Source organism: Sceloporus occidentalis, unplaced genomic scaffold (assembly GCF_023333645.1).
Source record: "Sceloporus occidentalis isolate IW3139 unplaced genomic scaffold, rSceOcc1.0.p SCAF_219, whole genome shotgun sequence".
Taxonomy (NCBI): Eukaryota; Metazoa; Chordata; class Lepidosauria; order Squamata; family Phrynosomatidae; genus Sceloporus; species Sceloporus occidentalis.
Window position 1 is genome coordinate 849868 of NW_028317199.1, and position 18561 is coordinate 868428.

Consider the following 18561-nt stretch of genomic DNA (forward strand, 5'->3'; position numbering starts at 1 on the left):
GTCTATTGTATCGTTTGCTCAGTTAAAATAATTCATCTCAGTGCACATACTCCTGACTGTTTTCAAATAGACCAACTTGCTTCCTATCACTGTAAACAATTCTCCACCACCCATGTATCTTCATATGATGGTCTCCGGAACATTATCCTCTCCTGGGTGGTAACTGTTGGCCACAAAGTTATATTGTTAGAAGTTAGAAAGTCCTTTCTTCATCTTCAGTCATTATGGAGTCAGTTGCCCTTCCATAAAGCACTACCACTGAATACATGTACTGTTTATAAAATACATTTGATAATATTTGATCCATTAAGAGACATCATCGTGTCCCTGTTTGCTTTGTTTAGGGTATCTGACGAAACTCTTGCAGAATCATACAGTGTCCGCGTGTGACGGAGACCGCCTGGTCCTTCAGTGCCCGCGTCACTCCACCATAAGCATTCAGTCTGCGTTTTATGGCCGTCCTATGGAGGGTTACCCGGCGGGCATCTCTGCATCTCACGAGTCCATGGACAACTCTGACGGGAAGTGCATGGCGCTGACAGCTTTCCAGGTAATGCTCTATATTCTCTGCTCCGCCAAATTGTTTAGAGGGGAACTCACAGAATTAATTGAAATGATCTATAGGTTGAGCTTGTGGCTTTTCATCAAATGGGAAAAAATCACCTAGAAAAGGAGGAATAACAGAGATCCCACAAGCAGTAAGTTAAGACGGCTGCTCCCATAGTGTACCAAGGGTTTTTAACGCTTATTATACTTGAATTTTGAAAACCAATTACTTAGGTTTATTTAACGTACGGAACTGTAACATTTACAATTTAGGAAAGTGACCAATCTAGCTAATACAAATATAGCAATCTGGCCCCAGTACATGGCCCCCTATTGTATTTAGATACGTTCTCTCGACAATGTTTTCAGATAGGATGTAGGTTAGAAAATAATAGCATTTTCCTTCCTGTAACATTAATAGATTGTAAACGCAAGAGCAGAGCCCTCTTCCCTTTATCATATACCCATAACGCGGTACTCATAACGTAGTCTCCTGGGCTGCGCCAAGAATACAAAACACCACTGCTCAATCAACGTAATACAATTCTAATAATTAATAAATACGCCATGCACTCGTGTTATCACATTGTGCCCTTGTGCCACCAAACCTTTATTGTTACATATACGCAGTCAGTATTTTTTTTTGTATCAGTATATCTTATGATTGATCGTGTAATTGTTACTTTTATATCTTCCCGTCATTGTAATATCATTACCATACCTGGCAATCGTCAGTTTTCACAAGGCAGTCCTGATTTTTGTGTAACTGCCCCACCGTTCTGCGTTTGCAGTCAGTGGGGATCATAGACCGATTGGGGAGATCCTCTGATCTGTAGGGGAAAGACCACATCAATGGCACTGCCGACCTCGGGAAATATAGGGTGCAGGCGGTGTACAGAGTGTGATGTAATGCATGTCTCCACATGCTGTAATAGAATAACACCTCACCGTAGAATGTCAGATTACAAAAAACACCAGCGTCGTCTCTTGCTCCTCCACAACACAGGCGTCCAAATTCAGATACCATTCTTTGTATCATTTTTATGTTATCAGTCCAGTGCACCACTGCAAGAAAACAATCAGGAGTGCCTTGACTTCCCTATCATATATATACATACATACACACTATCATTCAAACGTTTGGGGTAACATAGAAATGTCCTTGCTTTTGCAGGAAAAGCAAAGTTTTTGCATTAGAATAGCATGAAATGGATCAGAAATCCAGCACAGACGGTATTAATTTTTAATGGAATCTCTTCATAGGCATACAGAGGCCCTTTATCACCCCCATCACCCCCATCACTCCTGTGTTCCAATGGCCCTTTATCACTCCCATCACTCCTGTGTCCCAGTGGCCCTTTATCACTCCCATCACTCCTATGTCCCAATGGCCCTTTATCACTCCTGTGTCCCAATAGCCCTTTATCACTCCCATCACTCCTGTGTCCCAATGGCCCTTTATCACTCCCATCACTCCTGTGTTCCAATGGCACTTTATCACTCAAATCACTCCTGTGTCCCAATGGCCCTTTATCACTCCCATCACTCCTGTGTCCCAATGGCCCTTTATCACTCCCATCACTCCTGTGTCCCAATGGCCCTTTATCACTCAGATCACTCCTGTGTTCCAATGGCCCTTTATCACTCCCATCCCTCCTGCGCTCCAATGGCACATTGGGTTCCCTAATGGATTGTTAAACCCGTTTGCAATTATGTTATGTTAGCTAGAAGTGTCATTGTTTTGCATGAACACAGCTAAGTGACCCCAAACTTTTGAATGGTAGGGTATAAGTATGTCTATTTGTGCTATACATGAGGCAAGATAAAAATAGTCTTATAATTACATTTTTTCTTAAGGTTTAGCAAGTATTCTACTGCAAAAGGTTTAGGAATAATCACTATAAGTCCTGTGTATATAAGACGTGGGAGACGACAGCACATTCTAGCTCAATGGTTTGTTGTTTTTTTCTTGTTCTCAGACGCTCGTAACCCTCTTTTATTGCATGGGAATACAGTAATTGCATTCAAAACAATTGCTCCGGGGAGGAATAAAATTCAACAAATGTTTCAGCCTGGGCTCTCTAAATGACCCCTAAGTGTAATAATATACATTATCTTGACCATGTTTTCAGATTAGTTATATACCAGGAGAGTAATACGGTATCAGCGCTTGTGTTTTCCTTCCTGTTACATTATATAGAAGGGAAAGCCCCAGATAAGATTAGATGTTCCACGGAGACTATTGTTTGCCTGTATGTGTAGGACCCTACCCTTTAAATGTGTACATTGTTGCGTGATTAGAGTGAGTTTGCAAAGTTTTGTCCCTCTTATTGTTTCAGAAAGTACTGGATGAATGCCAGAACCTAAGATCCTGCCAACTCCTTGTTAACAGCCGTGTTTTTGGGTCTGACCCATGTCCGGGTGTCACCAAGTACCTTCGGGTGTCATATAAGTGCAAACCTAGTAAGTAATGCTTCTCAAAATGATAAAGCTATATATATATATATATATATATATATATAATGTGTCACATATCTCACGTCTTGCAATATACTTCAATATACTAACTAGCATATGTAATAGTGTTTGCGGATTAATATAAGAAATATTTATATTATAGGGGAATTTTATACGGTGTGAGCAGCCGTCCTAACTTCCTGTGGTCAGGATCTGCAGGGTGATTTCTTCCCATAAAGTTCTCTTCCTTGTTAAGTTGCTGATTGATTTAGGCAGACTTAGTAAAGGGTACATTGAGAGGACGGGGCGATAAAAATGATAAGATAGGCTAGTTGTGCCACATTGAGATGCAGATAAGCTATTTTTACAAGTTAAAGTTTTAAACTAAACCTCTTCACAACAATTAAATTCATTTATAAACATAGCTCAAGTTATAGGTAAGCGTTCCAGGGGTTCTATGCGTTAATTTCTTTTTGCGTTTTGTACCATTATATCGTGCGCTGTGATGCAGGTTTTGCCTGATGTATGAACAGGCTTCCATCGGTAATCCATACATTGTTTTAAGGATTATCGGACAAATGCGGTATCTCTCAGGGGTAAAAATGTATACAGACTGGCCGCTCACAAAGGGTTAAATCATGGTATATGACATGATCTGCAAAGTTTTTTTTTTTATTTTTTTAACACTGGAGAGACTTTATTCACCTTTATGTATCTGTAATATGCACTCTGCAAGGTAGTCTTGTTTACTAGATTAAATGACATATGGAGCCATTACATACATACAATGAAATACAAAGAAGAAATATTAATATCATGCAAATTATGTGGTGGTTTAGTATCCCCCCCCCCCTGCAGATTTCAGTACTCCATATGGGACCATAGTCTCGTAATGCATTTTTCAGTCCAAAAAGTTTATTATTGTGAATGAAATCAAGCCCGTCGGCACCTGAGCTGCTTCATTTCAAGCCCTACTTATTTCCGGTGCTAGAGATAAACCAAGTATTGGCAACCTCTGGCTTATTACCCCCATGGCAGACGGCGTCATTATAGGAGTTATAGTCTACAATAGCTTGTCTGTACCTGGCTGCCATGTTTTGGCATAGAACATTGTTTGGTGTTAGCGTTTGTATGTGTGTTAGTATGCATGGATTCAGTTTGAAAAGTGTTCAATAACCTGAGTTACTGCCGTCACTCGATTGCTAAGCAGCAGCACAAAAGTCTTTGCAGAAACATTTCTCATGGATCAAAAGTAATGTGGACAAAAAACAAACAAACACTGGCCCCATCTATAGGATTACAGTATTATGGAAGACACTATTTGGGCTCCTTCAAACTTCACAGGTGAAAATGATTTTCATTGTGAAATCAAGGTGCTTTAGTCCTCGATTATTTGCTATAGCTGTGTATTATTAGAATCACATTCATGTAATGAGTCGTGCCTTAAGAAGCTGTCTGAGCCTGATAGGGACGGTAGTCCACCAACATTATAACGCTCACATGTTTTGCGGTGGAGTTTATTGAGCTCCTGTGTGTCAGTCTGTGACCCTGGCAATATGAGTAATTCCTGACTAAGCTGGGTTCGGACTACAGCCAAGCAGCCCAAAAATTTAGGACAACAACAAAGCACTTTACAAGTGACAATGCCACGAAACAAGCAGAGTTCCTCCACTTTCAAAAGGAACGCAGCTGTGATCTGCGGAAGCTTGTGAACATTTAAGAGAAGGTGGTGGCTATCATGCTTAAATAGATCTGATTCTATCTTTTAATAGATTAATGAAATGTACGTATCTTTTATGAGATAGGGTGCAAGTAACTTCCATTCAGTACCAACATGGTCTCTTACAGTGGATCGTTATCTATGGGAATAAATGAATGATTTAAATTACCGTATTTGCTCGATTATAAGACAAGGTTTTTTTCAGAGCAAATGCTCTGAAAAATATCCCTCGTCTTATATTCGAGATTGTCTTCTAATCAGACCTTAATCAGAGGTCTGACTACAAGACTAACATCCAGACCCACCGCAGCGCTGCAGGGGACCCGGATCCCCCTCTCTGGCAGCCGGTGGAGTTCTGTGCGATGCACGCAGACAGCCTCCGCTGCCGGAGCTTCTATGGTGGAGCACCAGAAGGTCATGTGATGCCGGCGTTCAGTCATAGAAGCCCCAGAGGAAGTGCTGGAAGTCTGAAGCACGGGTGCACTGTTAAGTCACGGGGGGGTAAGAGTGGTATATAGGGGTTAAAAGGCATATCAGGGAGGCAGAGTGGCATATATGGGTGTATAAGGCTTATCTGTGGGTAGAAATAGGCGGGGGTTAAAAGGCATGTCTGGGGGCAGAGTGGCTTATTAGGGAGGCACAGAGCACTAAAATCCAGATCGTGGGACTGCAGACCCGAATCCCACTGACCCGCCAAGCTCTACCTCTGCCCTGAAAAGCATGACAGAGGTAGAGATCGGTGGGGCAGCAGGATTGAGTGGCAAAATCGGGGCAAAATTGGGAGGCATAATCCTGCTTTTAGATCTAAATGTCTCTACTTACGAACAAGGCAGACAAAAGCAAGAAATCAGTGGGGAAAAAAAAAGAGAAAATGCATATTGCGAAAGAAATGAGCAGGCAGCCGCTAGGCAAGTAAAAGATCAGCATCACCGGTTATAGTTCTGCTCGTAAATTAACGGCTGCTGTTATTATGACCCCCCAGTAACGGCTCATTTGTCTGCCAAATGCTAAATAAGCGCCACAGAAGTCAGACATATTATGTAATGTGACATTATGCAACCGATCCCGAAACAGATTTCATAACCGCCGAAACCAAATAACCAACAAAATGCGCCCTGTTGCGGTTTCAGAAAATAAGGGTGATATTGTTGTGCTAATTAGTCCAGCGCTTGACTCCGTCGGATAACGATTACTTTTCTTTTGTTAGTAAGCAGTAATTGTCCAAATCCTGTTAGGGCAGCCGTTTCTGCCAGTCAGATATAAAATAAATAAATAAATAAATAAATAATGTACTGTTCTGAATTCTTAAAATAATTTGTTTTATTGCGTCACAAAAAAAAAAAAAATCTTTCACATTTCAGGGTTGTCATTTTTTTTTTGTTATCGAGGGCTGCGTACAATTCAGAAACTTTTTTGGACCGTGGATCAGAATTTCTACCATGAGAAATGTCCATGGCCCATCGTGCTTATCCCCCCCCCCCCAAGTGTCCTCCATGTTTTTGTTTTTAAACTACTGAAAAAGATTAATACATGTTTTTCTTTCAAATAGAATGTTTTAAAAAATCCATGGATGACATTTTATAATAAAAAAGAAAACAAAAAAAACATTTCCCTAGGGTCCCTTATGTTTACAAAAACCTGCAACTCTACTACCAGGACCCTCAGGGAAGTACAGCTTCCCTCTTACCCTAGTGCACCAGCATTGAAGATGGGGATGTGGGGTGGGGGTACCAGTGCTCAACCTCCTTAATGGTTGTCCTGATATCCTACAAGACCTTGGACAGAATTTAACAGGACATATAGGGGTTAAACCCTTCACTTACACAAATAGTATATACTCTTGTCACCCTGTATAGACACTGCACCCATACCTTGGAACTCCCTATGGTTCCATCGCTGGAGTGTTCCTTCTTCTAAGGGAATGGCTTTCTGTAGGGATGGGACCTGCTCCAGAGAGCCTTAAGTGGGAAAGAAGATGATCTCCATACATCGGCCCGAGCTGATAAATCCCTCTAATATACTATACAGTTTTCAGGCTTTCCTTTCTGTCCACTGAAAACTTTGGTAAATGTCTTCAGTGGTGGAACAGTAGATGTTCTTCCTTCCGTCTATGCCTAGGTTACTGTATCACCGGACGGGATGTTAAGATTTCCACTGATTGTTCATTTTGCTTGGAATCCCGTTTCAGCTGAATACAAAACTGTAACTACGTGCGAAAATACCGAACTGAAGCTTCATTGCAAAGAACCCAAACGGCTCAATATCTACTCGGCCGTCTACGGCAGATTTGCACATGAGAAGAATATCTGCCCCACGGAAAGCGACCGGAGAACGCCATTTGGTATGTACTGCTTACAACACAGGCGCCGCTCTGCAATTTCCGCTTGCATTAGGCTGCAATTTACATCACCCTGCGCGACACCTGATCCAGGAATATCAAATGGAAAGAAACTGTAGGTTATATGTATATAAAAAAAGTAAGTTTTGGAAAGTGGTCCTATTACCATAACCGCAAGATGGCCGCGGCCCGGGAAAAAAAACAATAAAGAAGAAAGAGTTCGCTAGATGGTCTCCAGACCCCCTAGAGAACTCTGGCTCCACTTGCAGGTTGAATACAGGTACTACATTTAACCAAGCAAGTCAATGGAACCCAGCTTTCTAATCACTATGTGATTAGTAAAATATAAAAAAAAAAATAAAAAAAAATGGAAAAATAAAAGAAAATGTGCTAACATTTAAAAATAATTATGCAGTGATGTCACTTGATGAACCATCCAGTACCGCAAAATGTGTAAAAAAAATATAAAAAAAGTATTAAAAAAATTAAATTGAATAAAAAAATAAAGTTTATTATTTTGAGCAAGTGCTAAAATTTCTCAAAAATCTCAACAAAGAGTTAAAATAAAAGCACTTCAAATACCCAAGGGGTGTCTAATATATAAAAAAAAATGGCTGATGGGGTAAATTGGAGTGGCAGAGCTCAAAGATAGGGCATAGGTACAGACTGACCAAAATGGAGAAAAAAAGCGCACTTCCCAAATGTGACATTTTAAATCTCAAACAACACGACAAACCCATGCATGTCGGGTATCACTGCACTCAGGAGATGTTCCTGAACACACATTGGGGTGTTGTTTGACAGTGACATAAACCAGAACCTGTATATCTATAACTAAAGTACAATTTGTGTGGAAAAAAAAATAAAAAAAATTACTATTACAAAGTTTGACAAAGTGTAGTTCTATAATTAGTGCATGGAAAGGGTTAAAATAACAGCATTTGGAATACCCTGGGGTGTCTAGTTTTCAAAAATATATGGTTTGAATGGGTTAAATTGAGTTAAGCGGCTTCAAAGATATTCCAAAGAGGAGATGGAGAAAGACTGACAGCAAAAAAACATAAAAACATTGGGTATTTCTAAACTCAGGACAAGTAGTAGAATCTATTTAGCTAGTTTTTTTACTTCCTTTTTTAGGCGAGTAAAAGATTTTTCAAATAAAAGTCATAAAATGTGTTTTTTTTCAATTTTTCACCATGTTTTTTTAATTTTTTTATAGTAAATAAGATGATACGATCATAATAATGGTTTCTGAAGAAAGCCCATCTTGTCCTGAAAAAAACAATATAGAACATGTGTGGGTACACTAAATGGGTGAGGAGAAAATTACAGCTGAACACAAGCACCACAAAAGTGTCAAAACAGCCTCGGTCCCACAGGGTACAAAACGAAAAATGAGCCCGGTCCTTAAGGGGGTTAAAAGAATCCCTTTTTACATGTTTATAAAGCTGATGACCCCCAAACAGCCTGAATAGGTCAATGACTGGGTGACACTACGGGACCAGCTGGTGCTGTATAACTAAAATAAAGTGAAATATAACGTTACAGACTGTCTCTTTCTCGTTATAGACTGCTTATCCTATGCTGCTGTGGAGCTGCTGGGACCGAGGTGTTACGGGAAACAGAGATGCAAAATGATAGTCAACGATAAAACGTTTGGAAGCCCGTGTCTGCCAGGCGTTACTAAACATCTTACTGTAAATTATTCCTGCGGTGAGTACGCAGGTTCATGACTTTTTTCCTGATGTATTGTGACCTGGGCTGACTAGGTCTAGAGTGGCAGTCCCACCGGGGGAAAAAACAGGGGGCAGATTGCCTCCCCAACGTGTTGTTATTTAAAGGGCCGGTTAGTAGGGAATATTCTGATCTCCCCAACTGACCCATTTACTTTATGGAGGGCTGTGAAGCTTAAGCAATAAAAGGCGCTGCACGGCCCAGGCGGGGGGCTTCCCTGGGCAAGGCCTAGGGGAACACCAAAGGTGAACGCATCCCTGTGTGTGTTTGAGATATATATATATTTAACACACACTACCGTTCAAAGGTTTTGAGTCACATAGAAATATCCTTGTAAAGAAAAGCAAATTTTGTCCATAAAATGGATCAGAAATACAGCTTAGACGGGGTTAATGTTGTAAATGACTATTGTAGCTGTAAATGGCTTTATTTTTAATATCTTTATAGCTGTACAGAGGCCCTTTATCACTCCCATCACTCCTGTGTTCCAGTGGCCCTTTATCACTCCCATCACTCATGTGTTCCAGTGGCCCTTTATCACTCCCATCACTCCTGTGTTCCAGTGGCCCTTTATCACTCCCATCACTCCTGTGTTCCAACGGCCCTTTATCACTCCCATCACTCCTGTGTTCCAATGGCCCTTTATCACTCCCATCACTCCTGTGTTCCAATGGCCCTTTATCACTCATGTGTTCCAGTGGCCCTTTATCACTCCCATCACTCCTGTGTTCCAGTGGCCCTTTATCACTCCCATCACTCCTGTGTTCCAGTGGCCCGTTGTGTTCCCTAATCCAAGTTTAAAAAGCTAGAAAATATGTTATAGCTAAAAGTGACCCCAAACTTTTGAACCATAGTGTATGCATAGGATATTCTTTCTTGTCACAGGTGCATGTATTACTATACCTTCCCAGTCCTATATGTGTATATGCAAACAAAATCCCTCACTTACCAGCTGCAGTAATAATGGACGGCACCTGGAGATGACTTCATGCCGAAGTACCTTCTAACTCTTCTAATTGAACCCCCAAAAAAATAAAAAAAAGCGGGTTTAGTGGTAGCAGTAGTAAAGAACACTGAATGCACAAAGAGTTACTAAAGGCACATGCGAATGCAAGCGGGGAAATTATAGGGAAGCAAATATAAAACCTTTCTTTTTTTATTTATAGTTCCCAAAATCATACTGACAGAAGTCGATCCATTGATTTCTAATCTCATTCCTTCTTTGAAGCAGAATGACGGTGAATATGGTAATCTCCATATGTACAATGATTTTTTTTTCTTCATGAATACTATTCTTGACCATGGATTAAATTCTTGGCATCTAAAAAAACAACCAAATAATTATATGTGTAGGGAACAGGAGTGGGATTTGGTGAGCGTAAAATGTATTGCTCAAAAAAAGCTACTAACAATACTACACAGAGTGGGGTTTAGACAATATAGAGAAGGACCTGTAAGATGTGAGTGGTTTCAGTAGGGTGCAGAAGGGATATAACGGACTTTGGAATTTTTATTAAATGATGCAGAGGAGAGGGATTTGGAAAGCATTTCTTTTCAATGGTTAATTCTTGGTGAAGATGTAGAATGTTAGTAAAAAAAAAAATCAATATAATATTATGATGTGGAAGCATTTTTTTTAAGTCTACATTTTAGGGTAACTAATCTGTGGTCAAGAGGTAGGATTCATGTCTCCATCGGCTTTTTGCACCCTCCTATCACAGCACCTCATGAATATTTTTTTTAAACTACCATGAACTTGCTTTTAAGCTTTTTATGAAAATTCTGCTAATTATGCAATTATTTAAATGGCTATCATCAGGTCACCAAACATATGTAGTCGTATGCGATTTCTCCAGCCAGTGTTTGTTTCTGGCCAGTTCTATCTTTGGAAGGCTACTCGTTTTTTCAGTAGCCCATCGGAATCTTCTGTACGAGACTGTGGGAAATATGCATAGCTTGCAACATCCAAGGGTAGGTTACCCAGAAGTCTCCCTCTTCTGGGGGGAGTGGCTATTCCCAGAGAGCCTTTAGTGGAAGGGTACTGGTCAGCAGGCAGGGAGTGGGCGTGGCCAAATGCCAGTCCCAACCCTGGAGGAAGAAGAAACTGACCCAGAGACCCAGATTAGCAGGGCTTCACCCGGAGACTTCAGGACAACCCCAGATATAGAGATCTATGCTTATTTATTAGCTAGGTTATATATTCGCAATGTAATGCATAGGTCTGCATATCGCTTGCTGCTAAAGCATTGCCATTTGACTGTCCCTCTCCATGGCTTATTTTGTATGTTAAATGGCTCTAACACACCTGGCTGCTTCTGTCCCGTAGCGCCTGTCCATAATTCTTATTTTTTTGTCTTTCCTTTGCCTTTTCTAACAGATGTCAAACTTGATCCTCGTGAATCCAGGCTTCCAAACAGAGAAAACATTCTTCTCAGCAACCTTCTAGCTGCGTTTTCTTACATCAGAGGTAGGAGAAGGGTCACACAGAGAAAACGTGACACGCGTAGCATTTTAACGACACGCGCACTTTAATGCGTATCCAATGAATAATATCGCTCTGTGTACATTTCATTTTTCAGATCACCCGGAATCAGCCGCTCTGTTTTTTGTATCAAGTGTATGCATTGGGTTAATCTTCACCCTATTTGCACTAGTGATCCGGATATCACGGAGGCCAGGAAGACACAAGGCTGAGAAAATGAACGGTCATGTTCTATGTAACGAGGACGGAGCAGACCCTGCAGATTCCACCAGCGATGACGAAGACGACGACGATGACACAAAGTCTCATTTCTCAATGGAGTTTAGAGAACTGTGCAGAGCATCGCATCCTTCTTATAATGCAACAGACGCGGCGGAGCTCGCGGAACGGATTGAACGCAGGGAACAAATAATTCAAGAGATCTGGATGAACAGTGGTTTGGACTTACCTCCTATCAGACTGACAAACCCTTACTTTTAACCTGGGTTTTTTGGGGGGAACTGGTTATTGTGCCTTATTTTACCCTATGCCTTAGCTGGCAGAACATGATTGGAACCTGTAGGTCAACCAGAGATGCCTAAAGAGCTCATACTTACTCCTTACCCTTCTGTGAAGGAAGATACAGTTTAGTTTTAATTGAGACAAAAAAGGTGGAAGTTTTAATATTTTAAATATGAAGTTTATGGCATTTCAGAGCGCGTTTCTATTTTTATACAGATTTATATTTATCTACATTTAAAGATGAGAGTAAGACTATTTATATTGGGCCGAAGTATTCAGAGTTTTACGGAATGACGTAGCCAAGTACCAGGGGCTACTAACCCCATCGCTGGAGAAAGTAGGAAGCACATTAATGTGATTTAGCCTATATGTGTTTTATTATTTGTTCTATTAAGAGTATTTAACATTAATACGGAATGTACCATGGAAAAAGGTAGCCATACCTTCATTGATAAGCTATCATAACTTGATATGTAGATTATATAAGCTGCAAAGACAACCCTTTGGTATAATAGAAAAATGCAATCTCACAGGATAAGAAAAGGTCCGTTTGGCCCTCAAACCTTAGTCATTAGCCCAAGCATAGCTGCCAACAGTAATGGAATTTGCTAGGACAGTCCCAAAAATACAATGTCCCAGCTGCTTGCCACACAGCAAACATTAGAAGTAGGTATGTGTGAAAGGTTTCAACCTACTGTACTATACTAAATGTCCTGTTTATTAGGAGTGATGGTAGCAATACCTGAATTAGGCACCATGCATGCCGAAAAGGGAAGGGGGACATATTATATTGGTACACATACTGCTGTGGACGTTACTATGTATTCTCAAGCTGCCTGAACCCAGCAGCCCATAGCAACTTACGTGAAAACCAGATCGTATCTCAGGTAGTTTGAGAGAGAGACAAAACATCCTACTGCTCAGAAACGCTCGTGTTCTGTGCCACCCGGCGCACCGGTGCTGTAATGTTACAGGAAAGCATTTTCAAAGAACCTGCAAGTTTGAAGGCAATACCTGCCTCTGAAAAAGAGAATATATAGACTTGGACGGATTGCTGCTAGAAGTCTTCAAAGTCTGCAACATAACATGTATTTATAAGTGGAATGTAAAATCCCTGTGTAAGCTAGCCAATAGGAATGTAATATGGTGTGTGTATATATATATATATACATATATACATATATACACACAGATACACACACGCGGAAGCCAATCACTGTCAGGAAAGCTCTCCGACTGAAATCAACTACACGGGCAAGTGCTGGAGCAGGCTGGAGGGCAGTATCCGTGCATGCGAAGTGGTGAACAAGAGATGTCCTTGACAGAATGGCAAGCAGGGAAAAGTCTCTACGGAGTGGACAAGGCAAAGAGAGGATCTGGGAAAATGCAGAGATGGCACTCAGTTATCAAATGCATTAAAGTACAAATGACGAACGGAGCGCCCTTTTTAATAACGGAAAAGCATTCTATCTGTATTCACTAGAAGTGTTGGTAGCTGGGAACGCAGCATCTTCGGCAATCACAAATAATATCATCATTAAAAGATCCGGTATGAAATGCTTCATTTTAGTCTTCATTGTTCCCCACCAGCTGTAGCCCCAACGCTTTATTACATCACACGCTGTCCATGTACTAATAGACCTAAGTTATATAATGGCGATTAATACAGGATCCATTCACAGTTTAGATATTATTCCCCTGTCCATTGATTAGAGGGACCAACATATGTAAACCTTATCCTATAAACCTTTATCAGACCGGTGGCAATAGAACGTTCTCTACCATCCCCAGGATGGAAAATAAGACTAAAGTTTTCACGTTCCATGTTTTCAAATAATTTCTGAAATGAAAGATTGATATTAAATGCAATATTTACAGAAAATATATTAAAATTCAGGCCAGTTCTAAAACATCTAGAAATTTTTAGACGTCATCGTTTGATACCAACCTTTTGCATTGGAGCACGGGGTGCGGTATTTATTTACGGCGTGTTATAAGGATTCAGCGATGAGATTGCGGACTGACTTGTTTTATTAACCATTTCCGTGCATATATGGTTTTAACATGTTAAAAGGAAGACTTGATGAATTTATACAACTTTGAAACAAAAAATACTATTGAAATCATAATAAATATTTCTCCGACTTTTATCATTGAGGTGTATACGACGGTAAACCCCGCAGCCGCTTGCACAGATTTAATGCTCCGGAAAGTTAGGAGTACGAGGTGTGACAGCGAGGTGTGTGTGTTGATGTGAGTGTGTATGTGTGATTGTATATGCATTACAGTAAGTGCATGTTTGTGTATATATATATATATATATATATAAAAATATATATTACAGTAACATATATAATGCTTAAATAAGTTTTTGATAGAATGTGTGTAACTGGGAGGGGGTAAGAGACCGGGGGGGGGCAATTAGCTGTATTCTGCCCCTTCGGCTCATAAAGTGCCAGCCCTCCCCGGTCAAAGGAAAAATAATAGACATAGACTTACACATAACTTCACCCCTCCCACTACCTCACAGAATGGTTATTTATATATATATCTATATAGATTTGTAGATAGATAGATAGATACAGTATTGGTGTCTAGCACCTTATTATTTTACCTTTGAATGATCTACAAGCCCCCTGCATCAGTTTTTAGGCTTTTACCGCCAGCAGATCACGTGACCTTATGGGGCTCGGTAGCGTGAGGTCACGTGACCACATCCTGCAAGCTGCCGGAAACCTGAGGTACGATGATGCTGGATAACAGAAATAGAAATTTCCTGTCAGGGACTCTGTGCTGAGGTAACCCGAGTCTCCATTCAGCGCTGGCAGACTAAACACTCGCAACAAACACCCTGAATGGGGAGATCACCAGAGAGTGACAGAGATCTATAGATCCATATATATAGCCTTCTTGAATAGTAATGTAATTCTCTGTAGTGAATAAAAGAATGCACTGGACTCCATGTAAAGTAACACATAGAATCTGTGAACTTTAAATTCTATATACATACATACACACGCACACACACACACACACATATATATTATATATATACACACACACATATATATATATATACACACACACATACACACATATATATATACACACACACACGTAGATCTGCACCCGTTTAAAGTCATGAAGGTCCTGGCACGTCAATTGTCGTTAACCCTTCGTTTTTGGGTGATGTGTCCGGACCGTCAATTGTCATTAAGGTGTTAAAGGGCTCCATACAGTCAATGCAGTAAACTAATAACTAGACATGTGCAAATGGGCTAACTACGATTCACGAGTTTTCGATCTGTTTTTGGCCCATTCCCCATTCGTTTTCAGGCAACAAATAACGTTTCCTGCCCATTTGGTTTGGCCAAAAATTTGAGGCATTTTAATTCAGGAATTTTTTTCCTGGTGCTCACATTCACTCTGACTCACACTCTCATTTACTCTCTCAGAACCTCGAAATGACTCCCTGCCGACCCCTTCAGTTTCTGTCGACAACTTCTGCTTCCGCATTTTCTCCCTTTTCTTCTCTAGTCTATCTCCAGTCTTCATTCCTTAATCTGTTAACTTTCTTTGTCCGCATCTCCGTGCACATAACCCGGCAACATCTGCAAGAATGACGGCACAGTGGTGAATAGTGCATAGTGCTCCCCATCTAGCAGCTTAATGTTAATGACCTACAATTTGAAATGACCTGAAAAACAAAGTGCAGGATATTGAGCTTTATGCAAACATGCAGACCTCACGCCATAGTTCATGCAGCCAATTGTCCATATGAAAAGTCAGCATTTTAAGAAACTTAGTGTAGATTGCAGTAATCAAGTTTGCTCGGCAGTGGTTGAGATATGAGAGCAATTTACATTCTCTTGTATACCAGAGATTGACAGCTCTTTAATCTAAGTCTTTGACCTGAAACATGCAAAAAGAAAAAGATATTAAAAAGAGCTTTATTCTACAAATATAAAAGAAAAACTAGTAAATGCATAAACCTGCAGAATGAAGAAACTTGCGTGCAAAGAAAGATGCTGAAGAGTGAGCTCCATGTGGCCTAAAGTGCATAAAGGGCTCCATCCAATCAATGCAGTAAACTATTAAATAGATATTTGCGAATGGCCAAAAACGATTGAGACAAATATTTTTTGACCCATTCGTTTTCGGGCAACAAATTAAGTTTCCTGCCCTTCTTCTTCCGCATCTTCTGTGTTCTTCTTTCTTTTATCTCTTCTCTTCTGATCCTCCAATCGGAGCAGAGGACATCACCACAAGCACTATTATTTTGCCCTTTTGCGAACTGAGGGCAATATGGCGGCGCATGCATTGACGTCCCTCGATTGGAGGATCAGGAGACGACATCACCGCAAAACTAGACTTGTGCATTCGTCTTCGGGCGAACATGGAAACGAACACGAAGAGTGCGTTTTCGTGTTCGTTCCGAAGACACGCCGAAGAGAAGACGGCGGCGGTAAAACGTAGACGAAGACACACACCACGAAGATCTTCGTGATTGTCTTCGTCTTCGTCTACCATTCCCCCCCTTCATCTTACCTTGTCTTGTCTTCGCGGCATCGCGGCAGTTCCCGGAAGTGGAAATCCGCAGGTTCGCCGTCACGGGTTACAGGGCAGTGCGAATGAGCCTATTGGTCGCCTACAGGGACCTCCTCTGGCATCAACCAATTGGTTGATGCCAGAGAAAGACCCTGCAGGTGACCAATAGGCTCACTCGCACGGTCTTTGTAGCCCCTGACAGCGAACCTATGGATTTCCGCTCCCGTTAACCCCTTCGATGCTGCGTTAACACAGCATCGAAGGGGTTAACGGGAGCAGAAATCCATAGGTTAAAGGGCCGTGCAAGCGACCAATAGGCTCACTTGCACGGCCCCTTAACCCTTTAAAAAAAAGTTAACCCCTAACTAATTGAACAGGGAGGGAGACCAGTGGCATCGGCAGTGCCGATGCCACTGGTCTCCCTCCCTGTTCAATTAGTTAAATGTCCGTACGAGCGACTTTATTGGTCGCTCGTACGGACATTTAACCCGGCACAGACTAACTAATTGAACAGGGAGGGAGACCAGTGGCATCGGTCTCCCTCCCTGTTCAATTAGTTAAAGACCAGTGGCATCGGCAGGGCAAGTTGCAGCATTGGGGTTTTAAAACCCCAATGCTGCAACTTACCCTGCCGATGCCACTGGTCTCCCTCCCTGTACAGAGTTAAATGTCCGTACGAGCGACTTTATTGGTCGCTCGTACGGACATTTAACCCGGCACGGACTAACTAATTGAACAGGGAGGGAGACCAGTGGCATCGGTCTCCCTCCCTGTTCAATTAGTTAAAGACCAGTGGGATCGGCAGGGCAAGTTGCAGCATTGGGGTTTTAAAACCCCAATGCTGCAACTTACCCTGCCGATGCCACTGGTCTCCCTCCCTGTACAGAGTTAAATGTCCGTACGAGCGACTTTATTGTTCGCTCGTACGGACATTTAATTAATTGAACAGGGAGGGAGACCAGTGGGATGTGCCGGGTAAGTTGTAGCATTGGGGTTTTAAAAGTCTGCACGAGCGACCAACAGAGTTGCTCGTGCAGACTTTTAAAACCCCAATGCTGTAACTTACCCGGCACATCCCACTGGTCTCCCTGTTCTATCAGTTAAATGTCCGTACGAGCGACTCTATTGGTCGCTCGTACGGACATTTAACTCATAGAACAGGGAGACCAGTGGGATCTGCCGAACAATTACGGCACCAGGAGTATAACAGTCTGTACGAGCGACCCTATTGGTCGCCAGCAGGGGGCTCCCCCTGCTGACGACCAATAGAGTTGCTCATACGGACATTTAAACTCCTGGCGCCAGAGTGGCTTTAACCCCGTTTTAACCCCTTAACCGGGGAAAACGAAGAAAACCCGAGCACGAAGAATGTCCGCGAATATTCGCCCGAAGAGAAGACAGGACCAGGCGAATATTCGCGGAATACGAAGTTGTTTTTTTTGCCGAAGACGAGCACGAAGACGAACACGAAGAGCCCCCTGGTGCCCAAGTCTACGCAAAACCCGCTATATTACCCTCAGCTGGCATAGTTGCTGACATCCTCTTCCCCGCAGAGTATGGACAACAGGTTGGAAAAATAAGCCTTTAATCCAAAGCTTTGTTTATAACTATGGAAAAAGAAATAATGAAAACAAACCTGTATCGTAAAAAGTTTAATTCAATCAATGCAGCAAACTATTAAATGCATAAAACTGCAGAAATAAAAAAATTGCATGCATAAGGCTGCTGATCTTCCAGTTAAATGCTAAGATGCATAAAACTGAATCACTGCAGAAATGTTTACTTTTATAAAGACTTTTACTGGTCTTTATAAAAGTTCATGCTAATATTCTTATAATGGCATAGCTGTATTAATAAAAAGTTAATTCTAACCTCTCTTATTTTGTTGAATCATTTATATTGGCTCATGAAAATGTTCGTAAAAATTAGATTTCTTTTTATAAATATTACAAATAACCCTTTTGATGCTTAAATTGCTCCTGTCAATGAAAAATAACAAAACGTCGCTTGGTTCAGGAAGTTTTTCCCCAACTAGGAAATGTATGTAAAATAGGAAACTCATCTCACCGGATACTGACAGTATAGTGATTAAAAACTACAAAATGGCTGTAGGCACAGTCTTTATCATGACCATTCAAGCAGCATTCTGTAATAGAAAAGAAGGCAACCCCATACCGGACACAACCAGAAACAGTGTCAGCAAAGGTGTCAGAACATTATTATTAACCTCTTAAT

General features: G+C 41.2%; 1 protein-coding gene across 1 annotated transcript; it reads left to right on the forward strand.

Moving 5' to 3' along the window:
• Positions 1-349: 349 nt before the first annotated feature.
• LOC149277313 (protein eva-1 homolog C-like) lies at positions 350-11757 on the forward strand. The gene is made up of 7 exons (XM_089503088.1): positions 350-550; positions 2886-3009; positions 6912-7064; positions 8631-8774; positions 9962-10042; positions 11173-11262; positions 11375-11757. The coding sequence occupies exons 1-7, from the start codon at positions 464-466 to the stop codon at positions 11755-11757; spliced, it is 1062 nt and encodes a 353-aa protein (XP_089359214.1). The 5' UTR covers positions 350-463.
• Positions 11758-18561: the final 6804 nt, after the last annotated feature.

Bases quoted from the DNA above. Each gene is read 5' to 3' on its own strand.
- LOC149277313 (XM_089503088.1), top strand. From the start codon at position 464: ATGGAGGGTTACCCGGCGGGCATCTCTGCATCTCACGAGTCCATGGAC. The intron at 8,775-9,961 runs GTGAGTACGCAG...TTTTATTTATAG, and splicing joins TACTGTAAATTATTCCTGCG to TTCCCAAAATCATACTGACA. The intron at 10,043-11,172 runs GTAATCTCCATA...CTTTTCTAACAG, and splicing joins GCAGAATGACGGTGAATATG to ATGTCAAACTTGATCCTCGT.